Source organism: Lepisosteus oculatus, chromosome 3, assembly GCF_040954835.1.
Source record: "Lepisosteus oculatus isolate fLepOcu1 chromosome 3, fLepOcu1.hap2, whole genome shotgun sequence".
In the NCBI taxonomy this organism is placed as follows: domain Eukaryota; kingdom Metazoa; phylum Chordata; class Actinopteri; order Semionotiformes; family Lepisosteidae; genus Lepisosteus; species Lepisosteus oculatus.
Window position 1 is genome coordinate 26,351,069 of NC_090698.1, and position 22,717 is coordinate 26,373,785.

At 37.0% G+C, this 22,717-nt stretch overlaps 1 protein-coding gene across 3 annotated transcripts in view; it reads left to right on the forward strand.

Moving 5' to 3' along the window:
- The first annotated feature begins 5,915 nt into the window (after window positions 1-5,915).
- The window catches only part of ankrd55 (ankyrin repeat domain 55), a 36,682-nt gene continuing 19,880 nt past the window's right edge, over window positions 5,916-22,717 (forward strand). Inside the window, exons 1-5 of one of the 3 annotated variants that reach the window (XM_006627095.3) lie at window positions 5,916-6,363; window positions 13,672-13,794; window positions 15,205-15,335; window positions 16,021-16,130; window positions 18,163-18,223. In XM_006627095.3, coding sequence (XP_006627158.1) covers window positions 6,324-6,363; window positions 13,672-13,794; window positions 15,205-15,335; window positions 16,021-16,130; window positions 18,163-18,223 — 465 coding nt within the window. In that variant the 5' untranslated portion in view covers window positions 5,916-6,323. Of the gene's footprint in view, window positions 6,364-13,671; window positions 13,795-15,204; window positions 15,336-16,020; window positions 16,131-18,162; window positions 18,224-22,717 lie in introns of those variants that run through there. The other 2 variants (XM_015336996.2, XM_015337007.2) reach the window with 2 other exon arrangements.

The following is a 22,717-nucleotide window of genomic DNA, read 5'->3' on the forward strand; positions in this document are numbered from 1 at the left end:
CTTTGACCCTTTCTATTCTGCAGCTTCTGTGGTCACAGGGTATGAGTTCAAACATTCAGGACTTTTCTCCAGACTGTATCAATGTGGGAGAGATGGGAGAGATATGTCTTCTTAAGGGCAATCAGCCTAAAAATATACAGTACTGCACACATTGAATAGAGTACATGGAACAGCCCATTGTTAGGTGAAGTGATGGTTAGCACTGTAACTCAGGCTGGAGTACCTTCACTGTGGAACAACCTGTTCTCCCCATGTTCAAACAAGATTTTCTAAGCACCCATTCCAACACCCAAAGACATGCCCATTAGGTTTAACTGGCTGCTCTAAATTTTCCCTTTTTCTCCTTAACCAACCAAGCATGACATGATTAAGCATTCTTCCGGTCACACATGTTATTCCACTGAAGATGTCCAGTAGATTTACAAATTCTTCAAAAACTTCAACTCTTAAAACAGTTGGTGTCAGCAATTGTTTTCCCTCTTATGTCATCTGCGAGATTGAATGTGCTTCTTGCATTATTCAGCTACGCTATATTCAGGCTAATTAAACTTATACTCATTGCCATGTTTTCTTCTTATAGAAGAAACTGGAATTCTGCCTGTATTTGGTATTGGTATTCCACCAATGAGCTTCAGATTTCCAGGCTAATGTCATAGTCAAAAGAAGGGAAATATAGAGCATTACATATCTTATTTTATTATTGGGTTTGAGGATTTAATTAAAAGATGGCCAGGGAAAGGTTATAAATATTTGGTTAAAGGGTTATCAAACACAGGCATCATCAGAGCATTTTTTTTCCAGTGAAAATGATTCACCTTTTATTTTCAAAAGAACATTTCCAACTAAAATTACAAAACTGTTTAAGTGAAAGCACACACATACCATATGTATATAATTTTAACTGATCTGCTCAATATCAATATAGATGTTCGCAGCTGTAAGGCCCTAAAACAGCAAGCTATGAAACTCCTTCCACAAGAGCACTGTTAGAGTGAATCCTATGGACATATGTCATACGTATATTTTCTAAGCTTCACTCTCATATACTAGTCATCATCTAACTTTTAAGGTTTAATCATTCACCTTTGTAGACAGTGTGCATCTCAAAGTGACGGCTACAGTGGTCTTGCACTGTGAAAGAGTGAGTAAAAAGTAGTAGTCTATGAAATAGTGACACCTGCTGGAAGCAAAAACAACACTGCCTTTGAGAATGGCTTTTTTGATAAAAACTATACAGGCTTCAGTTATTTGTACATGACAATTTCAACTGCAATTCGTATTTTTGTTTAAATAATTTAACATGAAAATTTAAAGGTATTAATACATTTTGTGGGCAGTATACTCACATGGTGGTTAGAGCAGGTCTCTCACAGCTCTAAAGTCCTGAGTTTGATTTTGGAATGGTATGTTCTGGATGGAGTTAGCATGTTCTTGGAAGATACTATCCAACTCTTTGGAAGCCTCCTAGACATTCCAGCTAATTGGTTAATTGGTGTATCTAATTGGTGTACCCCTGTGTGTGTCCCTGGAGAATGTCAGGGTGGTGACAGGAATGGACACTTCTAAGGTGAATTTAAAGAAACTGAGACTGTGATACCTGGATCATCTGCTTCAATGGATCAAAGCTACACACCACAAGAAGCAATGACCTGGACACCTGAAATTGGAAAGAGACAAACATGGAGGACAAAGACCAACTGGAGGCAGACAGTTACGAAGGGCCTGAAAGAAGCAGTAGCATTGACAAAGAAATAGTCTGAGTGCAGTAACTGTATTGCCCAATGTGCCAGCTGTAGCACTATAGACTTATATTGTATATAGAAGTTAAAATTATATCTATAGACTTGGATGGCAGTCCACCACAGGGCACATATCTTACCATTGAGCTTATTCTAAGGTTAGATTTGTGCCCAGCAATGGACTGATATCCTATCCAGAGTCTGGTCCTATCTTATGGCCTGTGCTTGATTTATTTATTAGTGTTTTGTGGATGTTTTTGTTGCATAAAGCTGTAGGTTTTGTGAAACCTGGCTTTACTTTTCTGTTTCTTTGACTCCAAAACCATTTTAATCACAATAGAAGGGGAGGGGGGGGAGAATAGACAGAAAATCAACATGTTGATAATGTAATCAAAATCACAGATTGCATTGGTAAAACATACAAGCATAGAGTATACACAATACTCCTGAAAGACTAAAAAGATAGAAGAAGTGAAGATGTAGCGTTATAAATCTAAAAGAGCATTCAGGAAGAGGAAGTTAACCAAGACGAAACAAGGGTCTCAGAATCTGAAATCATTTAAAGGATATAAAGTTAGGAGTTTGCTTCATACTATAGAATACCAACATATTTAGATATCCAGTATACTGCAGGCTTTTAAAATTGAAAAAAGGAATATATGTGTGTGAAAAAAGAACTGAGAGTTTGGAGAAAATCACTAGGACCATGACTGCTTTCAATAAATCAGTTAAAGAAAAGGAAGGGGAAATAAAAAAATTTCATTAAATGATTTAAAAAAGAATAACATCCAGTTACAAAAATACAATATAATAAATTAAAAAGCTTAATTAAAAGGCAAAATTTACATTAGAAAAACCAAGAGGGCAATTATTGCTCAGAGGTCAAAATTAAAAAAAGGTTTTCTGCTATTACAACATTCAAAATGACAGTATAGGATGAAGTAATGTGCCTCAGAGTTAATAAAGGGAAACACTGAGATGGCGAAAGGGAATTGGCTGAGACATGAAAGGAGGGTTTCACACAGTTGTCCTATCAAGGAAGAAAATGCCCACAGAAACAAGTTTGGCATAGAAGAGTTACAGGTGCTGGACACACTGATGCTGATGCTATTCTTCTCTTTATACTAAAGTAAACAAGGGATGCTACAGTATGTTTAGATTCCTAACAAAACTCTTCCAAACGTCATCCAGAACAGATGACTCCCCTAAAGGCACAAATCCCTTACCTATAACACCTTTTCCTTAATAGAAAAGTACTTTTCCCAGTGCCCTGTACATAGTAGTGCCTACATGCAGTACTGTGTCTAAGGGCATTGATAATAAATGAGCAGCACTCCATTGAATTAGATTTAAATGTTTGTTTTCTCAACTATGAATGGCTGTGTGTCTGATCTGTAAGGGAAAATGCCAGGGGGGAGTGAGTGAGGCAGAACACATGTAGTATATCAGAGGGTGAGGGCAGAGAAAACTACAGAGACTAGGATTAACATCAGTGGCACAACCCAGCCCCAGTGCACAAGAGTCACATTCAGGTTTCTTACTTTTTCTTTAAGTCATCAATAGCTTAGAAATAAAGAATCCAATTAAGGCTACATACAGTCAGTTTAACCCTTCTCCCGAGGTCTTTACTAGCTGTTACTTTGGACTTTGGAAATTTGGATTTCAAATGTACATATCTCTCTCTGAACATCAGTAAAACTAAGGACATGATTGTGGATTATAGGGAACACCAGGGAGGAGATCACATACCTATCTATATCAATGGGACTGCAGTGGAGAGGGTCAGCAGTTTTAAGTTCCTGGTAGTTAACATCTCAGAGGACTTAAGCTGGACCCACCATACCAACACTGTGGTCAAAACAGCATGGCAGCGCCCATTCTTTCTCCGTAGGCTAAAGACGTTTGGCAAGCCGTCACTTGTCCAGGCCAACTTCTACAGGTGCACTATTGAGAGCATCCTGACTGGTTGCATCACTGCCTGGTATGGGACCTGCTCCACCCGGGATCATAAAGTACTGCAGAGGGTGGTGAAGTCAGGGAAGAAAATGCCCACATAAACAAGTTTGGCATAGAAGAGTTACAGGTGCTGGACACACTGATGCTGATGCTATTCTTCTCTTTATACTTAAGTAAACAAGAGATGCGATGTTTAGATAGCATCCAGGATATCTACTCAGCTAGATGTCTTAAGAAGGCCAGGTCCATTCTCAAGGACCCCAGTCATCCCAGTCACAAACTGTTTTCTCTCCTACCATCCGGTAAATGGTACCGAAGCATTCGGTCAAAGTCCAACAGATTACGGAACAGCTTCTACCTCCAGGCAATAAAACTGCTAAACAGCCAACCTGTAGCTCCTTTAGAAAATCACCGTAATGGCTACATGGACATGCAGTTTTCATTGTATTCAGCATAACCGCACTACTTGGACATAATGTATTCCAGAAACCATGGACACATAGCAGCTCTATTCATATTGAGTTTTGTTCAATTTCTATTACATTATTATCTATTATTATGTAACCTTATTTTCATTACCTTAATTTAGTGATTCTTGTGATTCTTGTGATTTTTGTGAGTTTGCAGAAAAGACATTTCATTGCCAGCAACTACTACTGAACGCTGTATTGTTGTGCATTTGATAAATAAACTTTGATTTGATTTTGATTTGGTTGGCAGCATGGTGGTCCAATGGACAGTATCACTGTCTTGCAGCACTAAGTCCATGTGTTCAGATCTGGACCTGGGGTGCTATTTGTGTGGAGTTTGTATGTCCCCCCTGTGTTTGTGTGGGTTTCTTCCCATGGTCCAAAGATAGGTTAATTGGTTAATACAGGTAGGTTAATTGGCTCCTGGGAATATTGGCACTAGTGTGTGTGTATGTGTTTGCCCTGTGATGGACTAGCTCCCAGTGCAGGGTGTATACTGTCTTGTGCCCTTTGTTTGCCGGGTTACTCACTGACTCCCCCATGACCCTAAATTTCAGGTAGTGGTTAGAATGTGGATGAATGGATTTCAACCACGATAGTGAAGAGCAGATTTTCAGTGCTCTCCAAAACCCAACATATGTGATATTGATCAGAACACGAATCGATCTTAAAAAGTTTAAAAAAGAAGAGAGAGGGATTTAGAGAAGATTATGTTGTTTTTTCTTGGTAACAACCCTCCAATGGTAAGCCCCTGGTTATTTTTAATGAATGGATTTGTGTCTTCCCAGGTTTCCATGGCAACATGACACACAATAAAAATGAAAGCAAAATGAAAATAGCATGCACTACAAATCAACTGCTGTCCTTTCGTATCAGATGACTTTGACACCGCACTGATATTATTTTAAAGTGAAGTTTTTAAAGAGTCACAGAGTATTCTATTTGATAGTATTCCACTTGAATAAGAGATCATGTATATTTTATATAGAGTCTCTTTAAAATGTCAGCGCAGTGTTGCTTGCTATAATTTTAAATATTTAATATAATTCATCAGTGTTACCATTATGCCACTGTTAACTTTGGAAGAGTAGACTGTATTTCGTAAGAATATACTGTATTATAAAGTGTAAAAGCAATAAAGATTGTATACTAAATCCTTGATGTGCTGAAGGAGCCAAAAGTGTTTATGTGCCACTCTTTGTGAAACAAATTCTTGGAATATAATTTTCTAGTTTATCTTCCACGTACATGAGCTATTTCTGCAAAATAACCACTGAAAACCTATAGAGTGGTGTTAGGCAGAATCAGCTTTAATTACATCATTTAATTACATAATTACAAAAAAGGAGAACATTAAAGACCTTCAATTTGTTAAGAAAAACAGTTCAATTATTTTTCTGAGGTTTTATGTATGTAGGTTTGTAACATCATCCCAGAGATAAAATCAGTGCTCCTTTGTCTCTGCGTTACTTTCCTAGCTGATGCTTTGCTTGATTACTTTCCTTGGTGATGCTTGCCCTGTGTTTCAACGTCTGTCAGGCTTAGAAGAGTGGAAGTTGATTAATATTATTGGCTGTAACATGGACAGTAGCCCTAAAATAGACTCTACAGAGGCTAAGTGGTTAAGGTGCATACTAATGCACATGACTCTGCTCATTTTCACCATACAATGAAAACACCAGCTACCAAGCTGCATTGTAGAATTGCACATGCTCAGTGCAGGGCATGAATCCCCATTCATAGCCTGCTTTTCCTCAGACAAGCAATCCTGCTGCCTCACTGCTACCCTGCACTGCCTCTTGGATTGGATCTTTTCTTCATCAGGAAAATTATTATTTTGTCTGAGCCCTGATCTTCAAAATTAAGGAGAGATTGTTTTTTTCTTGTTTGTGTTTGTCAAGATGATCGATTCCAAATAAAGCGAGCTGAATGGATTCTTTTTTTCCTCACCCCCCTCTCCTTCTCCTTGACAACCACAGGCTCTGAGGCATTTTGAAATTATTTCAATCTTATGAAGAGCTCAAAAAGCTTGCACATCAATAAACTGTGTCTACATCTGGAAGGCACAAGTAATGCTGACTGAGGCAAGACTGGATTATTGTTCTGCCTTAAGGAAGGTGTTTGCAGGTTGGGGTTGCGAATAATGCAATAGCCAACCATGGAGTTCAGCTCCTCTTCTGTATTTGATCAGCATAAAGGTAAGCAGCTGTGTGTGTAAATGTTACAGTCAAAATGACAAGTGTACAAAGTGCTGAATTTCAAATGATTTTGTTCTGAATGCCTGCGCTTTCCTCTGGAATATACAATAATTTGTACTTCTATAAGATTTGCTGGTAGATTTGAAATGAGGTCGGGACACACGGCTGTCATTAACTCTTTACATGGACTGGCAGTTTCAAGAAACTGGAGGTAGCCAAGAATGTTTTATAACAATGTTGAACAAAAAACAGGGGGGGGGGAGCAATGATTGGGATACACATTGCAATCGTGAAGGATTTACAAAACTATTTTCATTATATGACATTTTTAGAAAATTGTGTAGATATTTCTGATGAACAATTGAACTATACGCTGTGGAGCTGCAAGAAAGATTTGCAAGTGCAAGTGCAAATTTGCAAAGTGCCTTGCAAAAGTAACTGGACCTTTGCACAGTTTTTACATTTTTTTATTTAAAGCTTGCAGAGACAATTTGAATGGGCAATTCATTTGTGTTATGCACAACCTACCCCATACATTCCTTAATTTAGGTACACATTTTTTTTTAAGAAACAGCACAATTATTTGAGTGGCCTCTGTCATTGTTAATAATAGCTTAAAGGTCCCTCACGCAAGTATTGGCACCCAAGCAAAGATTCAACCATGAACAGCAGGGAGCTTTCAAAACAGCTTAATGTTGTATAGTATTAAGGCTAAGATCTGTATAAGGGTACAAAAACAAGGGTCTGTATATTTATGGAATCAATATTCAATTGCATTTTTTCTCTTTACTTTGTACTGGCATTTACTATGACAAATCTTATCTTAAGGTGTCTCCAGTTTGAGATTTTAGGTTTTGAATAACATTAATTTAAGCAATGTGTTTGCATTGTTTTGGAATTTCACATAGGAAGGGTCTGAAGACTTTTGCAGGGCATAGTCAAAGCAGTACAGTCTACTCATACTGAGTTAGCATTCACCTAAAGAGGTGAGGCTTCTGAAGATCTGCTGTTCTCTGCAACACACAACTGGTTCTGCATGACAAAGGGTTTAAATTTACAGTTGTGAAGAACATACATCAATGAAGGCCATAGAACAGAAATGATTATAGTGAACTCAATTAAAAGAATTATTTATTAACAACCAAGAAGCACTTAAATGAGACCATTAAGGAAACTCTTTCAGCACTTACTCAAGATTCCTAGTGTAATGTAATACAATTATCTAGAAAAAGAATGGAAAACCTGAACCAAACATTTATAGATCACAAAGTCTGACTGCTATTACATGCAGGTGGTGGAAACAATTATTCAAACTTAATTAGCAGATCACCTGTTTGGCAGTCAGAAAGATTTGACACAAATTTAAAAATGGTATTTTTTAACTAGCAATAAGTTCTTTGAACAAGCAACAGGAGAAATGGATACAAACAGAACTTTTTTTGGATTTTAAAATGGCTTTTGGTCAAAACGTTTCTCACAAAAGATTAATTCTGAAATTGCAGGCAATAGGCATTCGTGGTAATACATGTATTTGTCTTACGAATTGGTTAATGGACAAGAAATAGAGCACAGATTAGGGACACCTGCTCAGACCGATGATATAATTAGTGGCATGCTCCATGGTTCTGTATTAGAACTACATCTAATCCCAATGTATATCAATGTTGTCTTTGATTCTAGAAATGCTCACAAATTAGTCAGGTTTCCAGATGATTTCAAAATTAGCTTAAGGAGTAGAAAACCCAGCAGAAACAGCAGGAGAAATTCAAAACAACTTGGGAAAACAAAAACAAAAAAATTAAATCCAAATATAGAATTGGGAAAAAACTTGGTAGAATACATTTTTTGGTTATGGTGGCATCTGTTGAGTTTTACATGCAGGTAGCAAAAACATAAAAAAATTACAGTAGGTGTTTATGCTGACACATCATTTTATTACCCCAGGCAATGTGAGTAAGCAATAAAGGAAAACAGAATGTTGGGATACATTGTTACAAGTAATTTTATTATAGCTAAAAGGTTGTGCTAAAACTGCATTAAGAAATGCCCATTTACAATAGAAAATAAGAAAAGCAGAGAAAAGTACTAAAGGACCTGATTCGAGTATTCAAAATCCTCAAAGGCACTGACATAGTGGAAACTATATGGAAATTGTAAAATTTTTAAAATTTAAAACTGAAAACAAAATATTTGTTTACACCAAGACTTGTGGAAGTATGGAACAACACATGCTATTGAAGCCTGGCTCATCAAGAAACAGCTAGATTAGGTTTTTGGACCAATTAACCGCTGGGAAAAAAAGTGAGATTGGTAGAATTACCCATTCTCAGGTTCTTAAGAAATAAAAACAGAAATACAGAATACATGATGTTTAAATTAATTATGCTGCCTCATAGCTCTTCGGGCCTGGATTTCTGTCTACACTGGGGTACTTCCTGTTTGACGAGGCTCTTTCTGTACAGTATCTGTATGGGCTTTGATCGGGTACTCTGGTTAGTTCAGAAGACATGCTGTATACAGTAGGTTAATTGGTGTCTGCAAATTGTGTGTGTGCATTCAATTCAGGGTGTTGTCCTGCCTACTACCCTATATTGTAGCTTTGCAATAGGCACCAGGTTGTCACAACCCTAACTAGGAATAAACAGCTTTCTAACACTGGATGGATCGAAACCAAGGAACTCTTTGAAACACAATCTGTATGCTATTAGTTATAAATTATATACAGTATATTAGCATTTAACGACTAAGAATTTAATTACACAATAGATTATTTGTTGTGATGTTTCAAGGTTGTAGCAACTTAAGTATCGGAATCATGATAAAATATATTTCTCTAAAATAGCTGAATTGCAAAGAACATTTGCCCAAGTGAGAAAAGGTATGAGATATCATGTCAGAATATTTTTTCTAAGAAGAGGGAATTTTCTCATCTTTTTCCTTTATGTTACATATTGCATTTTTATTATGTTATGTATCCACATGAAAGGGATGAGTCGATATAATAGTACCTCATTTGCATCATAAAAAGGTTCTGCTGCTTAAAAATATTTGTCACCCTCAGCAAGAGCAGAATGAGAGGTTACACGTGAAATGCTGAAATTTACAGACAATGCATAGTTTATCACTTAGCATGTTCTGTTGTCTTTTACAAGTATTCCTTTGTGCAGAGGTCTCAAGCTCAGTTTGTGGAAGGTCTAGTGTTTTCTCTTTTTTGTTCCAACTTGTGTAATAACCTAATTATTTTCCTGAATATATTTAGATATTTTCTTAACGTCTTTTATACAGTAGTTAATTACTCAAACCATTTTCTTTATTAAAGGTGCTGTATAGTAACCAGCAAAAAAACATCAGACACTGGTAAAACATTAAAATTACTAAAATAATAAGAGCAACTGTGTGGGCGAGTGCTTGGATGAAAGAAATAACAGAAGACACTAGGCCCTCCAGAAACCTAGTCTGAGACCACTGCTGTAGTATGTTTCCATTCTGTTCCACTGGTTGAGCTGGATAAACTGTCCCCAGTTTGTGTGTCACAGCAGTCCCTCCTGCCTGGCCAGAAGTTAGACCTGTAAGTTTGCTGTGAGAGAGAAATGCACAGTTAATCACATCAGTGCAAAGTCTTCTGTGGACTTTGAGGCTCACAGCATGAAGGGTGCCAGCTGGCTGCACTGATCTGCAGGAGACAATCTGTGTTTTCCATCCCTGCCCTTGAGCTGGAGGGCCACAGCAGCAAAAATGAATCAATTAATAACTAGCAAATCCCAACTGGGTATGTGTAAATAAATTATTTTAAATTAAGTAACTTATGATTAATTCAAATGTTATTTCCTTTCCAAATTCAGTAACAATGTTTCAATGCCACAAAACGGTATTGAAATTGTGTTTTTTTTTTATTTAAGGACACAACATTTTAATAATGTAGTTCTGGGGTTCATTGTCATAACCTGCATGGTGTCTGTGTACTGTAAAGTATGTGTATCTTATTTTACAAGTGAAAAGGTATGAGCCCATCTTAGCCTGAAGGTGATAATGATTTCTGAAACAAAGCTGGCTTTCTTTCTGCAGTTCTCCCTTTACATTTCTCTAACTTTTGTTACAAATAAAACAAGATTTTAGTCACCTTACACTTCTACAGACATTTTAATTCAATTTTGAGCATGTCCAACTGATTTACCCCCTGATTTTCAATACACTTTTGGTTATATACAGTATGATAGGAAGCCATTCATTCCTGGTTACTCTATTACTTTAACATCTGCAGGTTATGTGCAGATTTTTTCCAGTTACTGAATTCTAAGAGTGCGAACTGAGGAACAGGAAGATCAGCATTGTATAGGAAATTTCCTAAAAAATGCTTCTTTGGAATCAGTCTAAATAAAGTGGAAAGGAGCAATAATCTTTTTACACTGCAACAGAAAAATCAAGTGAGGGAACTTAATTTTGTTGTACAGTAAGACGTCCCTCAAAGTACTTACAAAGTGAAGCGAGATGACTCCTTCAGGATTCCAATGTGTAGAAAGCACAAATGGAAGTAAATTTAAGACTAAGAACAGAAAACACTTCTTTACACAGAGGGTTGCAGGAGTCAGGAACAAGCTACAAAGTAGCTTGATACCCTTGATAGAGTGATACCCTGGATTTAGTCAAGACATGGGCAGATGAGATCCTCATATTACTCAGTTACTAGCAAATGGCATCTTATCTGTAACCTGTCACATGCCCTTATGACAACCTCTTACACTGTGAGAAAATTAAATCCTGTTTCAGCCACCTGAGCCACAATGAGCCCTTAAACACAGAGATATGAGAGACCTAGATAGATACTGTTACTTAGAACAGGTTCTTATGCAGAGTTCTGTGCATGCCTTAGCCACTGTGCTCCTCTGTAGTTTATTGTGCAACTGCACATGGAACTGTACCTCTTATTTTGCCCATCAGTATCTGTTTCCACTTAGTAGATTGTCAGAACTTTGTTCTTCATGATGTCAATCCATCATGTTAATCGACAGAGGCTGTAGTCATAATTGTATGTCTCAGTAAATACTAAAAGTCCAGCATTAAAGTCAAATTCCAAATGCATTGCATTATCCATCAGTCCATTTTCTAACCACTTCAACATGTCAAGTAAAATTTTAGAAAAAGAAACAAAAACATTTTCATAATTTTCAGACAGTAATATTGTCATGCTACCAAGAGGGCTTTAACAACAAGCAAGTTGAAAATGTAGATATAGTGTATTATTTGGAAAAGAAAAACAAACAAAAAAAGTCCATCAAAGTTTTTAAGCTTTCTCCCATCCTTCAATATAATAAGCTCTTTCCTTTCCTATTTATTTTCTGGTAATGGTCACTGATTTTAAATTTACAGTGATATAGCCAAATGACTTAAGCCAAATCAGATGTTCAGACATGTTCAGAATTACTGTTTTTGTTCACATTTCAAATGCTTTTACTCTGCAGGCCTCAGAAATAATTTCTTAGTAGCACCTGTTGCATCTAATCGAGTACAATACTAAATCATTCATAATTACAGTTGATTGCATTTGTACAGCACTTTTCATCCCAAAGTTTCCAGAATGCTTCATATATGGGAGGGGTGTATACAGTACATTGCAGCACCCTCCTGAGTGGAGAGTGGCAGCGATGACGTGTACCAGCATCCCCCTACACAGCAGACTGGATGGAGAAGTGAGAAATTATTATTTCAGTGCTGGAGTTAAGAGGAAAATTAAGATGAGGATACATTTTGCAAGTCCAAACTTGAATTTAGCTTAAACATCAGAGTTTACACCCTTGTTCTGTAAAAATGCTACTACTGTATATTTAATTTCCTTAAAAGACGCCGCCAGTCACCAAACCCTTTTGGCATTGGTTTGTTTTAATTTGTGGTGTGGGGGGAAGAGTGCCACCTACTGGTCCACCAATACCACTTACACCTGCAACCTCAAAGTTTGACATCCTTGCTTAGCTTCTGAGATCTGACAAGATCGGGATATTAGGTGGGAATAATGCTTTCAAAATGACTGTCTCTCATTAATAAAGATGTAAGAACAATTACAAATAAGGGGAGGCCATTTAACTCATCCAGCACATCTTTATTCCAGTAGCTAATTGATCTAATTATCTTACACAGCAATGTCTTGAAAGACATTTACAGTATATGTATCAGATTCAATAAATCTGGGTAGCTTGTTCCAGACTCCCATAATCCCTTTTATGTAAATTTATCTCCCAGTAGTTTCCCGTTGTTTCCTCTGCATCATGTTTTGTTCTTGATTCTGCCTACCTGTGGTAGGTGAAAAAGAGTCACCTATAATTGCTAGTTGGTATAGTCATGCACAAAACAAAAGTAATTCCCGAATTTAGGGGTCATCCTAACTGATACCTTTTTGTTCTCCATTAGCAATGTTCCAGTCAAATTGACCAATGTCTTGAGTGGCTGCTGAAGTTCTGTTACTAACAGTCTATGAATAATACTGTATCTCTAGTTGGGTTATGCATCCATTTGTTTTAGTGCTTCTTCTCCTTGTAACACTTCTGCTTTTTTATACTAGAATTGTTTAATGTTTGTTATTCCTTAGCCTTACCTATTTCTGCCTTTGAAAATTTCTGAGTGAAATATTCCCTTGATAAATCAGTTATTTCCCATTTATTGTCCAAAAGCTTTCAGTTACAATACCTAAAATAATAATTGAAATAATAATGTCAATAAACTGATTTTCCTCCTGTCTCTCAAACACATACTGTAACCTTCAGGTGTTGGCTTTAAAATTTAATTTGTTCATTTTTGTTTCTCTTCTTTTCTGATAACAGATCAGGGATCCAGCCATCTTTAATTATTCTTTTTATGTTGTGCTTTGGGAGGCACTATTATTTTATCACTTTTAATGCAAATTAAATGCATTAATTATGTCTTATTGCCAATTTTTTCTAACTGCTGTTGACAATTGTGAGATGTTTTAAATCCAATGTAAGCATAATATGCTTTATAAAAAATCAAGACAAAACAGGAATGTAGATCTTGACAATAATTTTGAGTTTTGCATTCAGTATGTATGTTTAAAAAATGATACAGTACATTTTCTTACTGCATTTCTAAAGTCATGGTCCTTCATAGTTTTTTTATTTTACTGCCTGCATTTTAAGGAGGTAATTTATAGTAAAATACTAAGAGAAAGAACAAACAGTCACAAAAAGGAAAATGCACAGGTCATTATAGTTTATTTCATCTTTTGGCAGAGTTTCGGATGTGGTTATTAGGTTTAAGGTATTAGGGTTTTGAACTAATTTGTGCCTCTATGTGAACCAGGAGATTCAGCTGAGGAAGTTGACCTGAATGTTGTGTATCAGGCAGCTGCTAATGGAGATGTCAACACCTTAACGGCCATAATTCGTGAGGATCCCTCCATCTTGGAATGCTGTGATAGTGAAGGTAAGGCATTTATTGAGTCTGATACACTGTAAAAGCAAGACCTGTAGATTAAAATAAGACAAAAAAAAGACCTGGAAATAGTCAGCCTTTAACTTCCAAACTCAAAGTGAAATGCCTGTTGAGACTGTCTTCACTTCTTCCAGGAGCAACAAGATTGTTATACCTTGCCCGTAAACGTCTTCCCTCTGTTGATGCAGCATCCTTGAGGAAATGTTAACAGCTGTTTGACAGCCAGACTCATTTTTATTTCATCTGATAATTGCTGTTGTACTGCTCTCAAACTGTACTGTACATAATTTTGTTCGAAAAGTATTTGAGTCTGTGATTGTGTGGTAGGACTAGTTATATTTGTGTATTTTGCCTGTCAAGAAGTATAATAATAAAATACGAAAGAACTATTTTCAAAATATACTGTCGTTTAAATAATTAAAATAATGAAAGCTAAGAAATGATCGGCAGAACATTGATCAATTCCAAGTTATAAAAAGTACATGATTTTAATAGACAAAGTTGGAGTTACATTATCTTCCCCTGACCATGGGATTGGTGAAATTGCCCACCAAGTGAAGATAAAACACTTGTATTTATGACCATGGCCATGACCATTTTTATTTTTTCATTCGTTGTTAAGTAAGATGCTTACATTAGTGTGGTTTAGGATTGACAGTCTACTTCAGGGCCGAGGAGAATGAATTTTCTTGTACCAACCTTGAAGTGTGAGCAGTTTAGGCTGATGATGAATCCTTATGCAGGCAGACAGACATGCGAGCAGTTGGTTACAGGCAAGAGGCAAAAAGACTCTTGAGAACCCATGGTCAAACAGAAAAGGGTTCAAATGGGGGAAATTCACGAAAGCACAGGGGAAATACAAAGGTGTAATCAGACACCAAACAAGGAGTCAGTAGCACAGGACAGAATTCAAGGGTCAAGGTGATCCAGGTCTTGCACAAGGAGCAGCTAGAAAGCTGTTGTGTGAGCAATCTAATGCAGGCAGACAGACATGCGAGCAGCTAGAAAGCACAAGGGGGGATCCGGCAGTCATAAGAACAGTCAGTAAGTCAAGTTAGGAAATAAAGTAGCATGAAAGAAACACTGAGCCTTATAAATAAAGCTCTAAGCCTAAGCAGGGAGGTACTGTCAAAGCTGGTTTAAATAACCTGCTGGAACAAGGTAAGTGCTGATTTAATTACGCACGGTGGGACTGATAATCTTCTGATGAGCGAATTGATTCACATCCTGACCGCCAGCCATGGTGTTTCGAATATGTAATCCAGCATTCGCCGCTAGTAAGTATGTCCTGGGAAAGTGTCCCGATCAACCACAGCCAGCATGTCACAGCTAACATGTGAATTGAAAGGCAAACGGATGGATCCCTTAAATCAGTTTATTTCTATACTGCTTTTTCAACAGGGTCAACACCTCTGATGCATGCTGTTTCTGGACGGCAGGTGGACACTGTGAAACTACTGTTAAAAATGGGTGCCTCCATTAATACTCAAGATGCCTGTGGAAGGACTTCTCTCTCTCTGGCAACATATCTGGTACTCCAAATACTTCAAATGAGCGCTACATTCAATATTGCCAATACTGTACATAAAACTAAAAGTACTAAAGCAGTGGTTCTCAGTCCCAAGTGCTCCTTTGTCTGCTGCTTTTATTTTAGTTGGATGCTGAAACCCAAGTGCTAACAAGAGCCCATAACTGATATGCTAGATGCTTTTTTTGTGGACTTGGTATAAAAAATACCCTAGTTAAAAATATGGTACCCCATTACAGTGGTTCTGAATTCTAGTCATACTGTAACACCTGTGTCTTCTGTACTCTGAGAATTGTCTGATTCATTATCATTCCCACCTACAGTATGTCTGTTTTTCAGTTGATCACCTGTAAAGAGCTGTCTAGTCAGAAATAAGGGAGCAAATGCTTGCATAACAACTTTAGACGAGAGTGCATAAGGTTCCGTGTTCTGACATTGTTGGACACAACGCGCTTTAAACCAAGACCCGAGTGCATAAAAGCTTAATGAAGCAAGTAGATGAGTTACTGACAGCAATTTGTACCAGTGATTAAGAGGCCAGTTAGAACAAAAACTCCAAGACCAGGATTAAGAACCACTGTTCTAAAGTATTCTAAAAGATTGTAAATCAAAGAATGCTGTCAGTTATGGATATATGAAATGAATGAGCACAAGAACTGGGTTTAAGAGCTCCCTGTTACTTTTCAAAGGGATGGCTAGAAGGATGTGTATGCCTATTGAGAAATGGAGCCAAGCAAAATGTATCAGACAAAAATGGACGACTCCCCCTACATGCTGCAACCGCTGAGACAGACCTCAGGTATGCTAAGAATAATCAGACAAAAAATATATGTTATTATATGATATACTGTAAGAATACCTAGAGATTTTTTTTTCCTTTTCACTTTTCAACATAGAATTAGCCCTTCCTTGTTCTTTTTCAATTAAATTGTCATGTTCCAATTTTGTACACTAAAATTATCATATAATGGAAGAGTCTTTAGGGATATGAATGTTAAAGTCTTTGAAATCTACTCAGGTTTATTGGACATTGCTTTTTATTAGGATGTAGGATCAGCACCAATACAAGTGAGTGATTTGTCTGTTCGAATGAATCCTTGCTCCATACATCATTACTAAAGTGTAACAGGGCACATGCACTGAGACACCTAGAAAGGGAACCTAAAGGAGAGCTGTATGTGTTACATAAGGATAATCTGCATATTTAACAACACGAGTACTGTATGATATAGACAGTATGATATAGCACACGAGACACATGTAAGATGTTAAGTAAAGAAAATAGTAGAGTGCATATGCAATTAGTAACTAGCAAGAATTCTGTACACATTAAAAGTGTGGTGGTATTACATTTTCTGATATTGCGAGTCAGGCTAATAATTTGCTGTAACAGCAAGGTCTAGATTCACTCGAAGGACTTCCATGGTCCCCATAGCGACCACAGACCTTTGCTCGAAACAGGAACGTGGCAGCTGCTCCACTGCTTTTCATCCTGCTGATTAGACAATCATTCGCTCTCTTTCTAAATAAATACATTACTTTTACCAAGCCTATTTTCAGAATCCTATTCACTGGCAACAGCTACATGTAGAGAGAACATGAATATGATTCATGACTGGGAAAAAATAAGGATTGTTGCTTACTATTAATGTTTAAGATAAGCTGAAGAATGATTACCAGTGTTTCTACATAATAGTGGAACTGTTCAGATATCTTCAAACTGTGCACCTGTGAGTCTGGAAAAAATATAATGCTCAGAATGAAAAACCAAGTGCAAGACACTATTTAAAAAGAATTTAACACTTCTATTGTTAAATTTCTCCTCAACTTCTCATTCAAAATGATGTCTTATCTGCAGAACACGACCTTCTAGAAATGCACAGTAGTTTATATCTCCATTAACATCACTCATGCCAAGTTATAATGAAACCAGACAGACTAGCTTGTGAGGTGTGGAGCTCAATGATGGGTGGACAAGAATTTCAAAGTGGAGAAGTAGTGGGCTTCAGCATTTTTTTAGAACTGTTATTAATTTAAGTAAAACTGCTTCTTAAGAGGTTGTGCGACACCTTCTTTGTGGAGTCACATTCAAAGACACATTGAAATGACTTGTTTAAAAAACTGACAACTCAACAACAAATTAGCATAAATATTAATTGTCAAAAACAAAAAAATGTATGTTTAACTAATACATGGACTAGTAAAATTAAATATTTAATCCTTATGAATACTAAACATTTAAAACTGTTTTGGTTTTCTTCCCATTTGCACTATAATAAATGAGTAAACCAGTTTATCAGAGGTTAGAGGAGTGTTACTTAAAATGTTTACATTTTCCTATTTCTTTGCTTATTTTCATCCATCATGATATGTTTCTGTTGCAATGTTAAGCAAAGCTTAATAAGTCAAAAGACTTTTCTCTCAGTCTTTACTTTATACAGAAGATGTATATTATAATAGGCTACTTACTATGCTACATATCCTAGTAATTTATCAAATACTATTATAGTATGTTATTAAAGACTCAGCAATTTTATGCAGTTGTGTTTTCTGCAGTGAAGTGAACCTTCAGTGGAGGTTCAGTGGAACCTTATTCTTCAGTTAGTGGTGAATGGTATATTATTCAACAATGTGTTTTTCATGCAAATAAAAACAATAGTTTCATCTATGTGTTGGGAAACCAACAGCATAAGTGTTTCTTCAGCATCAATTGAATCTCACCTATTAATATTTAGTGAAACCAGCATGCTCCATTTTCAAGGAATAAATTCACTATTCACACATACTTCCATCATGAAAAAATATACATTTTTTGCTTGTATTTGTTACAGGCTCATGGCTGTACTGTTGCAGCAGTCTACACTGTGTGAAATTAACCATCAGGACAATGAGGTAAGCAACTTTATTATTTGAACAAACTATTAAGCGTGCTTGTTTTCTATTTTATTTTGTTGTTACTCAGACATGGCCATGTGACATTTTTAACTTCTTTGATCCAAGTGCTTGGAAGAACCCTGGACAATCTTTACACCAAAGTACTTTTTTCACTCTAGACATAACCAGTTTAAGTTTACATTTATTTATGTATCATAAATGAATAGTAACAGTAAAATAATTTGTTAATTCGGAAAGCACCTTCACTTTCTGGGTTCACATCTCAAATGGGACACTACTGTTGTACTCTTGAGTATAAATACACTATGTGCACATGTAAGTTGATTTGAATAGGAGCTTTAATCAAATTGCTGGAGCCTATCCAGGCAACCAATGGGTGCGAGGCAGGTTACACCCTGAACAGGACACCAGTCCATCACAAGGCACACACAGACGCAAACATGCACACAATTACACCAGGGCTGATTTTCTCAGAAACCAACTAGCCCTATGAAGATGTCTTTGGACTGTGTGAGGAAATTGGAGCACCTGAAGGGAACCCAGACAAACACAGGGAGAACATATAAACTCCACAGAGATAGCACTTCAGGTCCAGAATTCAACACCAAGCCCCAGTGCTGGGAGTTAAAAATGTTCATCACTATGCCACTATACCACTATGCCACTAAGTACAGTATGTATTTAGAATTTTTCATTGGTTCAAGCATTCGATTCATTACAATCCTTTTTTTATCTATGGCAGTCAGTATGGTTAATCGTCAATTACAATGTGATAAAGGAAATATTACTTGGACAGTGTTGCTTGAGTGCTCATGATTAAGTGATTAGCAGCAGTCGTTTTTTCCTCATATTTCATCATCCCCCTTGATCCTTTTAGCTCAATTGTGTCATACAGTGCTTTTAAAGATCTGCTGTACTCAGGTACATTGATGTTTACTTGGAGGATGGCAATAAACAGTCATGTGTAACATAATTTTGTCGTCAAACGTCACTGCTAAATACATCACAGCTGATGTTGCGCATTTTGGTGCTTAATGTCCACTTGCAACCTGGATACACAGTCAGCAGATTTCCTCTGCTTGTTTGCTATGTTAATACAAAACAGATGTTTCCCAATAAAAAAAAAACATCATTTTCACTTTATAGAATGCTGGAGTTGACACATCAATCCTGGTCATTTCCTTACAGATAATAAAATAGAACATTTTTTTAAAAAATCCAATTTTTACAATGGATGAGGACATGGATATTCATATTCTTGAGCCGCCCACTGTTCAGAATACAAACCCATTGCTTGGCTCATTTTTTATCTGGCAGAAATATCTTCCTTAACCAGCTGAAAATGTGCTATTTCTACTCTACTCTATATCTACTCATGATTTCCATTTTGGAAATTTTTACCTAATGAAAACTAAACAGAGGGAATCAGAAGGGCAACATTGTCTGCTTGATGGTTTCCAGTGACTAGGACGATTGTATTAATTTTAATTTAGGACCACCAACTCTGTTTGTTGCTTCACCTGATCTAGAATGGCCATTTAGGTTTTTCCTACATCTTTGCCATCAACACCAACCCTCTGGATCAAACGTACAAGGAAGTGTTGACAGACCTCCAGCTCTACTGGGTTTTCTCCAGGTCTAGCAGTGTAGGGACACTCCCTGGTGTCCAAATCCTTTCTGAGTCGGACGTTGCAGCCTGTGTCCCTTTCAATTCTTCACTCCTCCAAATTCCTGTTGAATTCTCCTGCCTGGAGCTTTTGAAATCCCTGCTTGCCAAGAGCACTTTTTGATGTCTTGAGCGAGGGCAGAGCTACTGTAATTCATGGCTCATTGATCAACCAGCTGGATGCAGGTAGATAGGTTTTAACAGTGAGTTGTGGATCCGTAACCTATTCTAGAGACCCCCCCACTCAGTCTAATCCCCATTTAGATGCTTCGTGCAATCCCACACATCGCCTTTGAACTGTGTGGTAATTAACAAATGTATACACAAGGACATTTAATCAATGGGGAGGTCTAAGGAAAAGGAGAGAAATGCATTAACCATTGGGGAGGCACCGCCCATTCTTGGCAAACTTAACGTCAATATACAGTAGTTCCTGACACCTGTGCTTGGGGAATCCTGGTGGAGTTTTAATTTCGCTTTTGACCAAAATCTAAAAACTTAAAGGTCTTGGAAGCAAAGGATATTTTCCCTACTTTAAGCACTCTTGTTCCATTCACTTTTACAGGTTGTACCTCTGTTGTTGTTATTTGTTGTAGTGTAATTTGAACTTCAGTTAAAACTTTTAAACATTCATTATAGTGCCGTCACTGAAATGTGGGTATATGTTGAAAAAACTGCACAATTGCAAGTGGAGTCTTCCTCACAACTAGTACAAAATCCCCTTATTAAATGGTCATTGTGTGAAAGGTTTTAGCCTAGATTTAAATGCACAGGGTAGCTGACTCTCTGATACCTTTGGGAGTAGAATTCCAGAGCTTTGGGGTGTAGCAATAGAAGACCCTATCACCTGTAAAAGAGCTTGGGGGACTATAGTCAAATGAACCAAAGTTGCGAGGTGGGGAGTCAACAGATAAGTCAGATAGACATTTGACTTGAAACTGGATAGGAAGTCAGTGAAAGGACTCCATGGCAGTCATAACGTGGTCGCTTGCATGCAGCTAGATTAAGATTGTGGCTGCTGAATTCTAAACAAATTGGAATCTGTTCAGTGTGGATTTAAATACACCAGCGAGTAAGGCATTGTAGCAATCAATTTTAGAATAGACAAATGTGTTGACCAGCTTTTCTGCCACAGTCAAATACAACTTGTCTGGTGATAAGGTATTTTACACACTCTTTTTATAGAGTATAAAGTGTTTTTAAAATATTCTGCACAAAGTCAACAGAGGATCAAATATCACCCCTAAATTCTTTAGTATTATTTTAAATTCCAGCTCAGTGTCATCCATAGGGTTACTCCACTGGCTCTCTGTAGGTGAAGGTGAGGTGCCGAGTAGCATGATTTTAGTCTTATCACAGTTTAAGTGACGGAAATTTTAAACCAGGTTTTTATATCAGTCATGGAATTAAATAGTGCAGAGATAGCTACTTCAGTGTCAGGTTTACTGTGGACAAGAGATCTGAGTTTCCAACCAACTCCAATAGAGAAGCAAAGTGTCAGTGATTAGTATGATAAGAGTTGATGTCAGAAATTCCAAACACAGTCACATATGGAAGAGTAAAATGTCATGATTAAAAGTGGCTAAACCAGCAATTAGGTCTAGGAGAATTAGGAGAGAGAGGTATCAACTACCTTAAGAATATTGTTAGTAACTATTACACAGACAGTTTCTGTTCTGTAATTGTAATTGTCTGAAACCAGATTTGAAGGTTTTAAAAAGGTAATTTGCAATGAGGTAATTGTTAAGGTTGTCCACAGCCAGGTTTAGTTTTTTAGGCACAGGTAAGGTACAGGTAAGGCACAGCTAAGGCACAGGTTGACCAAGAAGAGAAATGAAGAGCCTTTACAGAAAACAAATCCAGAGGGCGTGCTCACAAAGCAGAGCATTTAGGTCTTCAGTAAGCCTTACAGCCTGTTTTTCTTACTGATATATATTGTGATAAAACAGAAGTGTTTAAATAATTGAATAAAAAGCTAAAGCCCATATTAGACTGCTTCAACAGACCAGAGCTCAAACTGTTTCTGTAGTGTTAACCAGACTTTAGAGCCCATGACTCAGTTCCTGGACAAGATGTCCTCAGAGCAATGCCCGTTCCCACTTATACAGCTGGTTTGATTGGAGTGAAATATCTCTCTCACAGCAGGGACTTGAAAGTCCAAAGTCTTACCCACTATGCTATGCTGCCCCAGCGGAATACCTGAATACACAGAGGCTGAAATATGAAATAGACTAGCAGGTTCTGACAACAGCTTGCCTAGCAAAAGTCAACAACTGCACACCTCCACTCATTAGGGAATACTAATCACATGGCACATTTTCTTTCATCTCTAGCACAGCATGGTAGCAAAGCAATATCCTTGGAAAAAAAACAGAAACAAAAAGATATATCAGATTCGCACAAGATACACAGATTCGCACAATCTGTAAATTGTATTGTAAATTGCAATTGTGTAATTTATTGTATCCTAATGTTAATCTAAAGCCTATAAATTCCTGTCCTTCTACTCTTCTATCCTTCTTAACGAGCTCGCAGAAAAAGCATTTAATTTCCAACAACACGGCTGTATGCTGTACTGTTCGTGCATTGATAAATAAACCTTGATTGATTGATATATTTGCAATAATTTACAAATTCCAACAGAAATCATTGACAGTTATTTAGATATAGATATTCATAAATCTGTGGGCCCAGTCTTTTATAAACATACTGTAAAAAAAAAGAACTCCACATGGCATCAAATACCATGTAGGAAACAAGGGAACCCATTTCTTAAAGAATAAAGATCCTATTAAGAAGTTATTCCCTAAAACTGATGCTAAATG